Source organism: Diabrotica virgifera, chromosome 9, assembly GCF_917563875.1.
Source record: "Diabrotica virgifera virgifera chromosome 9, PGI_DIABVI_V3a".
In the NCBI taxonomy this organism is placed as follows: Eukaryota; Metazoa; Arthropoda; class Insecta; order Coleoptera; family Chrysomelidae; genus Diabrotica; species Diabrotica virgifera.
In genome coordinates this window covers 143,734,701-143,748,716 of record NC_065451.1, presented here as the reverse complement: position 1 = coordinate 143,748,716, position 14,016 = coordinate 143,734,701, and the positions used below count along the sequence as shown (strand labels likewise).

General features: G+C 37.0%; 1 protein-coding gene across 1 annotated transcript; it reads right to left on the bottom strand.

Moving 5' to 3' along the window:
* Positions 1 to 3,983: 3,983 nt before the first annotated feature.
* LOC126892075 (uncharacterized) lies at positions 3,984 to 6,838 on the bottom strand. The gene is made up of 2 exons (XM_050661507.1): positions 4,474 to 6,838; positions 3,984 to 4,427 (listed from the first exon to the last, which is right to left on the bottom strand). Exons 1-2 carry the CDS (start codon positions 5,222 to 5,224, stop codon positions 4,258 to 4,260), a joined length of 921 nt encoding a protein of 306 aa, XP_050517464.1. The 5' UTR covers positions 5,225 to 6,838; the 3' UTR covers positions 3,984 to 4,257.
* Between the last annotated feature and the right edge of the window lie 7,178 nt (positions 6,839 to 14,016).

Here is a 14,016-nt window from a genome sequence, read left to right as displayed (position 1 = left end):
CATCAAGCTGGCCGCCATCTTGTATTTGAAATTCTCATTCCCTCTACTTAGAATATTCCTTGCCCTTTTGGAAACGAAGCCACTGCATTTTCAACCAGTTCACTTTGTCCCCGTCTATATTTTTCTGTCGTCTTGTTACTACTTTTGTCAAGTTTTCAACACTCAGGAAATCGTCATCTGCCATTCTTACTAACAAGAACTTGTTTGTTTTCCGTGTGGTTATTATTCTGTACCAGTCATCCGGGGTGAAGATAGTTTGATTTTGTGCTGCTTGTTCTATGTGACCAAAGTCCGCATCATTAGGTAGATACGAGTGTCCTGAAATCATGAACTTTAGATCAATGACGTCTACATTTTTTATTTCTTGTGTCAGTTTCATTAAAGTTAAAGCTACGTTAATATTCCGGTTTTGTCCGCCACAAGTGTCACTGAAAATTATTATGTGCTTACAGGGATTATGTTTTATGTGCTTGATAAGACACGCAGAAATTTCTTGTGATTCCCTGCTTACCATCGTCTCATCCCATACGTACATGTACCCTAAATTTTTCCCCATATCATGTACCCCCAGGTTGTAACAATACATGTTTCTCCGGTAGTACGCCTCAGACACTGTTAGTTTTGGAAACGGGAGGGCTTTCTGCAAATCAATAGCTAAGATCGGTGACAACTGACTTAAGTCACTGGGTTCAACTAGACTTAATAAATGGAAGTCTACCGTAGAACATATTGATTTCTCCCGTTCCAGTCGGAAGGCATGGGGACTGATCCGCAAACTGGGCGAAGCAAGCAGAGCACAACACTTAAACAAATCAACAATTGAGCCAAATAAGATAGCCAATAGAATAATTGAGAACTCTAGAGCTCCATCTGAGAAAACTCATACATCGATGGTAAAAAAGGCTCTTAAACAACTTAAAGCAAATACCCCCGCAACATCAGAATACTCACGTACCTTCTCATTGGATGAAATAAACGAAGTGCTTAACCAAACCAAAACGGGAAAAGCAGCTGGTTTCAATGGAATATATCCTGAGTTTATAGTCCACACTGGTACACAAACAAGACAATGGCTCAAACAATTCTTTAGCGACATTGTGACTACAGCTACGCTACCCCCGCCCCCCAATTCAAAAGAACAAAAATTATCGCAATCCAGAAGCCTGGCAAAGACAACAAGCTACCTGAAAGTTAACGGTCTATCGCCTTACTCAGTTGCTGTTATAAATTACTAGAACGACTCTTATATAATAGAATATGTAACACCATTGAGGACGCGATACCAATTGAGCAAGCTGGATTTAGAAAAGGACGAAGCTGCTGTGACCAAGTGCTGTCCTTAACTACATTCATCGAAGCTGGCTTTGAAAGACGTGAAAAATCTGCCATAACATTTATAGACCTTACGGTTGCCTATGATACTGTGTGGAGAGAGGGCCTTATTTATAAGTTGATGAAAATCATACCCTGTCTCAAAACTTGTCAGCTGATAAACAATCTACTAACTAACAGACTGTTTCAGGTATATATAAATGATGCACGAAGTAACGTTAGAAAACTTAACAACGGCTTACCTCAAGGCTCAGTGCTAGCTCCTTTATTATTTAACCTTTATACGGCGGATATACCTGAAACAAAATCGAGAAAATTCGCTTATGCAGACGACCTGGCCATTGGCTTCCAAGATAATAGTAAGGAAGCTGGAGAACGAGCTCTAAACGAGGACCTAACTACACTTAGTAATTACTTTAAGAACTGGCGCTTACGTCCTAACACAAGCAAAACTGAAACCTGTCTTTTTCATCTGTCGAATCAACTTGCGGGCGATACCCTCAATGTAACTCTAAATGATGCAGCTATCAAACATAACAACAATCCCAAATATCTAGGCGTCACACTTGATAAAACACTCACCTTCAAAAGCCATCTTACAAACGCAGCCGGTAAACTGTGAACAAGAAACAATATAATAACAAAACTTGCTGGAAAAACTTGGGGTGATTCTGCAGATACTCTTCGGACCTCTGCTCTAGCTTTGGTTTTTTCAGTGGCAGAATATTGTGCACCAATATGGTTAAATAGTGCACATACAAACAAAATCGATGTCCAACTTAATCAAACCATGACAATAATCACTGGAACAATAAAATCAACCCCAGTGGGATGGCTGCCTACTTTGAGCAATATTGCTCCACCAGATCTACGCCGTACCAGACATCTCAAAAGAGCACCAGCGACTGTGGTCTAGAAATCCTCCAATCAGATCTGCCCGAACAATTGGTGATTCCTATGATATACAAAGGCAATGGTCCACAAGATGGATGCCAATAATAGTAGCAGACTATATTCAGATATCCACCCCAACCCAGGGTTTCATCGGATCGGGTCTGCCCCGGTCCACCTGGGCGAGGCTTAATCGCATACGTACCGGACATGGTAAATGTGCTGATTCTCTGTTCAAATGGGGTCGTGCGGAAAGTCCACAGTGCGATTGTGGATCGCCTAAGCAGACCATAAGTCATTGTGTTTCAGATTGCCTAAATCGTGCCTACCGTGGAAACCTCCAGGACTTTGTGGAATGCTCCCCAGAAGCAATTGAATGGCTATGTAAATTGGACATTAATATTTAGATTAATTCATTATATTTTAGTGTTTGAATAATATATATGATATTTGTGTATTCATCGTACTGTGAAAGTCCATACGCTAAATAAATAAATAGCTAAGGTGCATAAATCTTCATTTTCTTTTGCTAATGTGCTATCTGTCTTCAAAGTAGCACGTGCTTTTTCAGCTCTTGCCAAGTGGAGCTTATGTTCCCTTTCCAGCTCTGCTCTTGTTTCTGGATTTTGCTGCATATTTACCAGTTGCTTGTACCTATCGCAGTGTTAACATGTATCTTTTCTAGGCAAGTGAAATTAAATTAAATTTTGAGATGAAAGTAGATCGGTAGTAATACTCTTTCACAGGATCAATTTCAGTTTCGACACACCACTGTGTATAAAGATTTTACATCTTTGCAATATTAAGATCTGGGCTCAAATATCTTCTGTTGGGATTATCGTTCCTTGTATAGTGGCTTTGATAAGATGGGAAACGGTTAATGTGGTCTATAACTGATTGTGCCTGCAACGGTGTTAACTTCTATGCAACAAGCAACAACATGTTTGCCCCGTAAGACTTCCCCAGGGGTTCGTCCATCTCTTATTTTATTAAGATCTTTAGTCACTCTACCATCGCTTACAGCAAAAGTAGACAAAAAGTACTTTTTGCACACTCGAACTGTGCAATCTCCTTTTTGAATGTGGAATAAATTTGTACTTTTCTTTTCGGCTTTTGCTCCAGACCGTGGACGTCTACACTGTATGGGCGCCTGATGGATAAGTTCACATAAGTATGCATTTTGTTTGCTGAAATCACCCATTTTATGAAAATTGCCAAACTGCACTCGTCTTCCTTCTTCTGTGAATGATGAAAAGCATCTCTTAGGGCACCCACAATTAATATTTGTAAAGCTCTTGCATGTCACAATATTACCTTTAACATTGATGTATGATTGTCCCTTATTACGAAGTCTCTTTGTACGCTCCCTGTTGGACTCGTTATTTTGGCGTTTGCGTGCTAAAACCGGTTTGTTCTGACAGCCTTGGACTTCCACATCCTCTATACTTGGCTCCTCTGCAGGAAAATCTTCTCCGACTGCCTCTTCAAATGTTGCTGGCTCTTGTAACTGAGCACTGTCGTCTGTAACAACGAAAAAAAAAAAAACAAAATAATAACTATTTTATTCTTAATTATGATACATTCATTAGGTTAGGTTATATTTTGGTGAAATTGACGTGTTTTTTATGTAGTTAATTTATGTTGAAAATTCATAACATAACCTAAGCGGAGCCGGACATTAGGGCGCGGCCACATAGGCGCGACCGTTTAGGCGCGGCCGTTTAGGCGCAGGGACATTTAGGCGCAGGGACATTTAGGCGCAGGGACATTTAGGCGCAGGGACATTTAGGCGCAAGGACATTTAGGCGCAGATACATTAGGAAAATTATTGAATAATAAAGTAGAATTAGTTCATTTCAAGCACAAGTTTATTATTATTCTATACAATAAAGGTCACAATCATATTCAACACAAACTATTCGTATAGGTATGTACATAGCAAGAGTAATCCGCACTTAGTAAAACCTAATTAATAATTAATAACAATCTATTGTAGCAATAATAATATTTAAAATAATGATAATAACAGTACTATTATGCGTTCATCTCGTAATTATGAGAGATGCCCCTAAGAAATTCAATAATGTTTCTATTTTCGTAGTCTCGTACAAGATTCTTTATTCTTACGTCGGCAAGAGTATATTTGGATCTTTTCGTTGGAGGTTCATTACCAGCAACCAGTTGCTCAAAAAACATGTCCCTACCTCGCTGTTTTTTGAGCAACCAGTTGCTCAAAAAACATGTCCCTACCTCGCTGTACTGTTTTTAAGCCATCAATCAATTTCCAAATACTAGGATGATTCATACTTAATTCTATTTGTAGTCGCCTATGTGCCGCCTCGGCATGATTATTTGTTCTATCTGTGTCAGACAAAACACGATTGTGAACGGACCATAATTCTGGGCCAAAAATGGCAGGCCGCCTTCCATTCCCGCGGCGATTTGGACGTCCAACATAGGTATCTTCAAACCACTGCAGCAACGGTTCTAATTCTGGAGGCAATGAATGGGATAATTCCTCAATGGCGTTATCCAAATCATGTACTGGAATAAACGCTAACGACGTTATCATACGGGCGTGCAGAGCAAAATCAGCATCATTATTATAACGACCCATCAAACCACATTCGCCCAAATGTTTTCTTAAGTTTTTCGTAAGGTGGAACAAACAACCCAGCATCTGAGCATTTGGAAATGCATCTCGAAAGGCATTTATGGCTGCCAATTCAAAATCGCAAGAAATTTTATTTGGATTTAAATTTGGCCCTATGTTTTTGAGCAACTCTATCATTCTTCTATAAGTGACACCTTGTTTGTTTGGCAATAATGCATATGCTACAGGATGAACTCCACCAAATCTTTTGGCCATTATTACATATATTTGTGAAAAAAAAGGCGGTGCCGTTGAAAATGTGCCATCCACAAACCAATGCTGCGATGGTACCAATATCTGTAACAAAATAAACACTAATTGGTGTGGTACTTGACAAACTCGTGCCATATAATTAGCTCACGCATATACGAAGTATATATAGTGAGGTTTACGAGATAAGTCCACTTTTATCATTTTTAGCGCACTTACTCGTGTAATTTTTAAGTTTTTTTGAAATATCCTCTTAATTATTAAATATTTTAAAATAACTTAAGTAGAAAAAATCTGATGTGGTCCAACACATGAGCTCACGCATATTGAAAAAAAGGACAAAAGTGTACCTATCTCGTAAAAAATGTTAAACAAACAAAAGTTACTTCTCTTTATAACCTACATTTTTTATACTAAAGTTTTTTAAAAATATTTAATAATTACCAAGATATTTCAAAAAAAACGGTAGAAATTTGACCATTCCAAAGCACACTTTACTCCTGTCATTTTTTCATTTTTTTTTTAAATATAAAGGTAATTTTTTAATTTTTAATTTACCTCCCGACAAAAGACAAAAGGATAGTCCCATTAAGAGACAAAACCTTAACAGTTTTTCAAAATATCTCACCTCATCGATATTCTTTGCTCGGCCAAATATTAAAATTCTGTCTGCGTCTGGACCGCTATCGGCTAGCAAAAAATTTTCTGCCGCTCCATTTGTTGAATAGGTTCTATATTCTTCGGGAATAATCAAGTTTTCTATCCGTAGAGGAACTGGAGGTGCGGCATTTATTAGATTCCTCTTTCTTCGTATCATTTTCTTCAACGATGTACTTTTAGGTAAAGCTGCTTGGGCGGCTTGCGACAAGTTAACTTCATTTAGACAAGTATTAATAATTTGAGATGTTTGTTCCATTGTTTCTTCAGCACGTATTCTCATTTTTGTACGCACAACATCAGCCTCAACCTTAGCCGCATTACTATCATGTGAATGTTGATGAATTTCCTTCACAATCACATTTTCCAATGTATGAATACGTTTTTTACAACCGTTGTTTTTTTGCTCACATCGCCAAAATTGTTTTGTTTCACATGCACTAAGTCTATCAAAAATATAACAATACCCATTGCTATGAAATTTCTTGTTTCCTTTCTGCGAAACTACTTCCATTTTTCACAAAACACCACAATAATCACAAAAAATATCACAAACAGCTATACTGTCAGAAAGCTAGCACACTAGTAACTAAATGAGAGCATGTTTACCTGTATTTATTATAGTATTTATATACCTGTAATAATCCTACGGCGGCCAATCACGATGCTAATTACCTGTAAGTACCATTGTAATCTACTGATGGGGGTTGTAAATATTTAAACTGTATATTGCCTTCTAAGAAAAAAAAATATACAATGTTTATTGTGGGATTGTTTCTTTTAGAGGACAAAAGAAACTAAGTGGTTTTTTTTTTCGGGGAAATATTATACTTGTATAATCCCTCTGGCCATAAAATGTCCCAAAAGTTTACACCTTTTCGGGCAGAGCCGGATTATATACAAATTTTGTTTACCTGCATACCTTATATTATTATATTTTAAGTAGGTATATTCATTCTACAAGTTCCACTTCTGAATACCCCTCTTAACTTAATGTATCTGCGCCCAAGTGTCCCTGCGCCTAAATGTCCCTGCGCCTAAATGTCCTTGCGCCTAAATGTCCCTGCGCCTAAATGTCCCTGCGCCTAAACGGCCGCGCCTAAACGGCCGCGCCTATGTGGCCGCGCCTTAATGTCCTGGACCGTAACCTAAGATATTACGAAAGTGGTAAGAACATTGTTTTCCGTTATTATCATCACTTTATATAAAAATATACTGACCTGATGAGTAATAGTTATCGTGCTGAGGAATGTAGTCCTTATCGTCGCTATTAGAAATTATATTAAACATTTTATCACTGCTGCAATCCATGTTACTGCTATGTAGCTTATCTGATTTTTGACAGAAGCTTAGGCACATAGTGGTGTAAGTGAGACTTACTTCACTGTGATGCTTAAGGTATTTGATATTTTAATAAGTGCGCTAAGGAGATGCTACTATCTAGTAGCTAAAAGTTTAAGTTTGACTTACGCCACGGTGCGCCGTAACAGATTGCTTATTTTAGATGCCAGACAACGGGATATCTTAAAACTGCAAATAAGTGACTTACACCACTATGTTTAACTTTCTTTGCCTTGTGTATTCTTGCCTTGTGTATTCTTACCTGGATAAAAGGTAATGAAACAGTAATGAAAGGCTAAGAATTCCACGCATTCTGGTATACAAGAATATATTTACACTGTTACGGATCTAACCAAATTTAATAATGAAAAAATAAACTATAACTGGCAACACAGATGGAAAATATTGGCGAATACTTCAAATAATCATTATTATAAGATTCATCCTATATTACCATCCTTAACGGAATTACCACATATATTCCAATACAACATATCTAAACGATCAGCTGCAACTATCGTAAGACTAAAAACTAGTCACGGTGCTGTTCCAGCTCACCTGGCTAGATTTAAATTTGTCGAATCAGGAAAGTGCTCATGCGATAATATTTCCCAGTGTGATATTCATCACATCCTTTTTGGATGTTTTAAAAATAAAGCGCTTTCAGATATATTTTCTGAAAACCTGGTAAAAAGTAATGTGTAACTTCCAGTAAACATAACCAATCTACTGTCACTCAATCAGAAATCAATATGTGAACTCGTATGTAATCATCTCTAGGGGAAAGGCGGGCAAAATGGGGTACTTAAGGTTGAAAGATCAGTACAAAAAAAATTTGTATATTTACAGTAACATCATATGATTTTATTAATAAAAGCATATTTGGACATCAAAAAAAAAACATAAATTATTCCTAGCAAAAACAAATACAACATGAACATAAAAAATTAAGAAAAGTCCTTTTGCCCCGTTTTACCCGTCAGGTAGGGTAAAATGGGGTAGGATCAAAATAAGGCATAATAACCCAATAAACACGTAAACTACCTATTTGCAGAGTTCACAAACAAAAATCTCTTCGTCATCTTCTTCAATCCCAGCGCATGACATATGCGCCCAACGAATGCACCTGGAACATGAAGCCCATCCTTCAGAGGATGTAGAATAAAGATCTCCACAATAAAGGCACTCTGCGTCACTAGCACATGATTCACTATCACTTGAAGAATCACACTTTTTAGAAACTTTTACTATTTTCGTGATAGTTTTCCCTTTAATACCCTCGGTTTGTTTGATGGTTCCTATTTTTCTTTTTACTACCCCAAGCATTGGCATTCTTTTCAGCTTATTTTTTTCTAAAGCGTCTTCCAGCTCTTTCTTGTAAGGAGTAGAAATCAAAATAGCAGTTTTTCCCTTTCTGTGTGAACTCCGTTTAGTTGCAGAACTGGCTTGCGGAATAGGCATAAAAACGGTTGGTGATACTATCGGAAAAGCTGAATCATTGGAACTAGAGGTATTTGGCTTCGCATTACTGATTGGTGTTGTATTCTTTTCAGGGGTTCTTTCGCCGAATGGAACAGTAGCTCTTGATGTGTCTGGTTGTGGACTAACGGTGGGTATCGTTTTCGTTCTTGGTGTTATTTCTTCGAATTGAGTAATAGCTTTTGAAGTTGATGGCACTGCATCAGAAAACGTCGGATTATTATTTGTTTACTGGTTTGGCTTACTGCTAGTTCGATAGACCTCACAATTTTGTTCAGGAGTTCTCTCTTTTTTCAATCTTAGTTGTTGCAGATGGCAAAAAATCTGCGTCAGAAAAAACACCTAAGTCTGCAGGCCACACCCCAGTTTTTTAAACCCATTTATAGCAGTTGTCATTGTAGCCGCCCTTATAAAAGCGGCACTAAATAATGATGAGAGTTGGTGAAATGTCACTACTTTACCTGGATTGGTTCTCAGCCATTTTCTCACTTCGTCATCGTAATAAGTGCTTAGCGGCTTCATGAATGAGACGTCAAGAGCTTGCAGCCGATGAGTTGTGTGAGGAGGGTAACATAAGAGAATTACACCGTTATCTCTTGCATAATTTATTAATTCCAAATTCTTTGTGTGGGAAGAGTGGCCGTCCAATAAAAGAAGCACCGGTGCTTCTTTTGACGCTTTAGAAAATTTTACGAATTTCTTAAACCATTTAAAAAAGAGTTCCATGTCTATCCACCCTTTTTGATTCAACTCCACCCAACCACCAGGCACCAGTCCATCCATGAACCCTTGCTGTATTCTTTTGCGAGGAAAAATCAACATAGGAGGCATGTAAGCACCTGCTGCTGAAAAACATATCTCCGCAGTTACTAACTCTCCGCGTTCTCCGGATGTTAAGTTCCCCACCTGCCGTTTACCCTTCGTAGCTATAACTTTGGAACTTCCCTTTGGATTCACTGTAATTCCGGTTTCGTCGACGTTATTTATTTTTTGGGCTGAAAAATTATATTTTTCAACTACTTCTACCAGTAGTGTAAAAAACTGTGAAACAGCAACTTTATTGAACCCTCTAGCTCTCATTCAAGACGTAGCCTCAGGTTTTCTTATCGACAGCTCCGCATGTCTCTTTAAGAAGCTTTGCATCCAAGCTTTTCCAGCCATTCGAGTTCTTCTGTTGAATGGATGATCAACACCATTTAATTCAGCCAACTGAAAGGCGAGACCTCTGCATTCTTCCATCGTAAACTCAAATAATCGTTCTTCCATATTTTTTAGGTAACCAGCGATTTCCTGTTCCTGCGTCTGTGTAAAAACTGGCTTGTAATTTCCCATAGTTTTTGAAATAGGCACATCTGGATCATTTTTTCGTTTTTTCACATAACGTTCGAGTGTGGTTTGTGGGACATTAAACTGAACCGATGCACGGTAATGTCCCATTTCGCCGTTGATTACAGCTCTGACCGCCCGTTCCATAGACTGAGTAGACCAGCTCTGCCTCTGGGTGACACGTTTGTATTTAAACACCATCTGAAACAAAGTACCCAATTTAAGGAAGGGCAAAATGGGGTACCCCATTTTACCCTACCCTACTCTACCCCGTTTAGCCCGCTTTGCACTACTTTTAGGTTGTGTTAAAACATTCTTAAAACATTGTTTATTTGAACAACCGCTATGACATATTACGCTCAAAATAGTACATGTTTAGTTGAAATGAAAAAAAAAATGTGCAAATAACCTAACAGTACTTACCTTAGTTTAAATCGCTCTTAACAATTACAACTACTACTCGTCCGTTAGTCACACAATACACTTCAGTCACCTACAACGGTATTGTTTGCACTACCGGTTTATAAAACTCGATCAAATTACAGAGGATCGTTTCCTGCAAGTACCTGTGACGGTACAAAGTAGATAGAGTTGGGGGTTTCGTTCTCAATCGCGGTACCCCGTCTTGCCCGTCCACCCCGTTGTGCCCGCCCTTCCCCTACGCTTCCAGATATATAATTTAGATTTGTAACAGTCAAGTTTCAGTTCGTAAATAGACCATAATTAATGTAACTTAAAATAAAATTATATAAACATGCAAAAATCTGTGGCAAATAGACTAGTTTCCATTCCAAACATCACCATCATCATCATCATTGTGTATTCAATCTTTTTTCAGCCAGGAATTTATTAAATTTTCAACGTGTTCTTTAAGGCATCTAATAGTAAATCGTTTTCCTGTTTGTTGACAGACAGACTCTTGGATGTCTCCCCATCTTTCATGATTAAAATGCGAGTTGACTCCTCGCACTTGTCTAATTAGCAAAAGGTCATCCTCGCTTGTAAAGCGCAGCCATTTCGCCATTTTTAATAAATCTGTGTTCATATTGTATGTATGAAATAAATTTTTTTTAAAATAAAATGTTTTCTACCACATTGCCACTAACTCCAAATGTCAAACAGGTGGTCAACCAAAACGAAGCCAAGAAAACAAAGACAAAACACCTGTTAACGTACAGAAATTAAATTTCATAACACAGAACAGATTACATAACAGAACTTACATGTCCGAGTCTTGCCGAATTGGTGTGATCCGGGAGTCAATTCTCGAGATTGATCGTTCGCTGAACGTATACGTTCGTGACGTAACGAGCGAACATTTTCCAAAAATGCAATTCTGGAGGAACGAATCTTAGCCCGAAGTCGATCTTACGGAAGCGTCGTGCTCAAGTTTTCGTTCTGTTTCATAAACGATACTTCGGCTTTTCTCGGTTAAGATTGTGCTCAAGCATTGAAATCTAGAGAATTTTAGTACATTTGACATAAAACACCAAATAAAATGCAGATTCTGTCAAGTATCTTTGCAATATTTTTATTTACATAATTTGTTTTTTGAAAATAAATTATTTAAATGCTTAAGTTAAATTCCCTAAGTTATATGGGTGGGAAGATTACATTTTTATTTTTTCTAATTCAATAATGTTGTTATGTATGTTATTCAAGGGGTTATTGGTAATCGGTATATCCGTAATCTCTTATAGTTTTCATTATTATTTGTGTTTGTGATAAATGATTGCATTGTAAATTTGGATCTTTAAAACAATGGTTTTATGTAGGTACCTACATGTAAATAATGTTCTGTTTATACTTATTTTGAAATATAATAATACACATGAAACTGTTTTAAATTCTAAATGTCAATGCTATTTGTGGATATTGATATTACCCCACTAAAAATGACAAAATAGTGTGATATTACTTTATTTTTGTTGGGGAGTAATGGGTAATAATCAAATATTCAAAGAACAGAGAAAATACTGGGAGATACCCGTTATTTCTCACTGAAAGGAAGGAAAAACTTGAGTGCTTCATAGTATGTACCTACTGAAATATTTAGTACAAAAACACTTGGATAAACCCAAAACAAATCTTTATTTGACTACATATTAAATACAACTGGTTTATTCTTTTACCTAAAATCTACTAAAATATAATGCGATAATTAGCAATACATGAGCGTCGCGAGTGGGGTTTATAATTACATGGCCAATACATTACATCATCCCACCCTAAAATCCTACTTATAACTAAATTTAGGAACACAACAAAACTAAACTTCTAAATACTATATTTCGAATCCAAAACGTTTTGGTTGTTTTCTAGATCTTATTGGACGTCTATGTGGGATGCCTGACTCTTGGATAACATCACTATCATTTTGAGAGTCTAGCTGAGGCTCCCCACCTAGATTTCCTGTTGAGTTTGTAGCGGTTTGGATAACATTTTCCTCGTTATTTTGAATATTATTTTCCTCTGAACTATCGTGCATCGTCTCCGCAAATGTAATACCTTCTAAATTATTATTAAAAATTATTTTAATTTGATTACAATGTCTTTTCCACGTAAGTTTACTACCTAACGGATTTACCAAATATGCTCTTCTACCTAAAGTTCGTAAAATCTTTGCTTTGCACCACGACACCTTGGTGTTTCTATAATCTTTAACTAAAACGATATCCCCCACTACAAACTCTACCTGCCTCCTCCCCCTATAATATTTCTTATTATTTTCTTGCGCTTGCATCAAGTTACGTCTAATTTGTGTTAAATCAATTGGGTTTGATTGTTGGTTTTGTAAATCATCAGGTTTAATTAAATCTAGACGCGTTCGCAAAGCCCTTCCAAAAAATATCTTAGCGGGAGAAGTACCTGTCGACAGGTGCACTGTGTTCCTATATGTTAATAAAAATTTAGACAATGATAAGTGAATATTTCTTTGATCAATATCTTTTAACAAAAAATGCTTGACTGTTTTAACGCTATTTTCAGCAGCACCGTTGCAATGTGCTGAAAAAGGAGGTATTGTTATATGTTTAATACCATTAATTAAATTAAAATGTTTAAATTCTTGCGATGTTAGCTGCGGTCCGTTATCGCTGACAAGTACTTCCGGTAAACCATAACGAGCAAAACACTACCTAAGTTTAGCAATCGTAGCCATTGAGGTGATTGAAGACATTGGACAAACTTCTACCCATTTAGAAAAAGCATCCAAAATTATAAGAAAATGAGTTTTTCGTGTTTCGGCAAAATCTATATGCACGCGTGACCAAACATTTTGAGGAATGCTCCAGCCTTGTAAGGGAACCTTAGGAGGATCTGCCTGTATGTGCTGACAAGGAATGCAGTTCTTACTGAGAACTTCAATTTCTGCATTTAATGATGGCCACCAAATATAAGACCTAGCTAATAATTTCATCTTAACTATACCAAAGTGAGCTGAATGCAATTCATTCAGTAATTTATTTCGTAGTTTACTAGGAACAATTACTCTTTGTCCCCACAATAAGACGCCATCTTCAATAGATATTTCATTTCGTTTAAGGAAATAGGGTTTAATTTCTAATTCAACATTTGTGGGCCATTTGGCCATAACATATTTAGTTACACGAGACAAAATCGGATCTAATTCTGTTTCTTTCCTTATATCACTTACATTAATAGGAATTTCTTCGCTTTCTGCTAAATAATTTAAATTAACAGTTTCATCTATATTAAACTTAGAAGAATCTAGCCTTATCGACTTATTTGAAGGCAATCTAGTTAAAAAGTCTGCTACATTTTTTTGTGTCGATACATGCTTTATATTAAAATTGAAACCACTTAAAAATACTGCATATCGCTGAAATCTATTGGCCGCCGTAACCGGTATCCCATTTTTAGGGCCAAAAATGGATACTAACGCCTTGTTATCTGTGATTAAATTGAACTCCTTCCCATATAAAAATTGGTAGAAACGTTTGATTCCCCACACTATAGCTTGCTTCTTTATCTAGAGTCGAATAAGCCTTTTCGGTATCGCTGAGCGTTCTACTAGCAAAATAGATTGGTTTCTCGCTACCATCTTTCAAACTATGCGAAAGAACGGCTCCGATCCCATAATCTGAACTATCAACCGTCAAATTTAA

Excerpts from the sequence above, each read along its gene's own strand:
- LOC126892075 (XM_050661507.1), bottom strand. The coding sequence starts at position 5,224 with ATGGCACGAGTTTGTCAAGTACCACACCAATTAGTGTTTATTTTGTTA. Across the intron at positions 4,428-4,473 it reads CTTAAAAACAGTACAGCGAG|GTAGGGACATGTTTTTTGAG; the intron begins GTAGGGACATGT and ends AAAAACAGCGAG.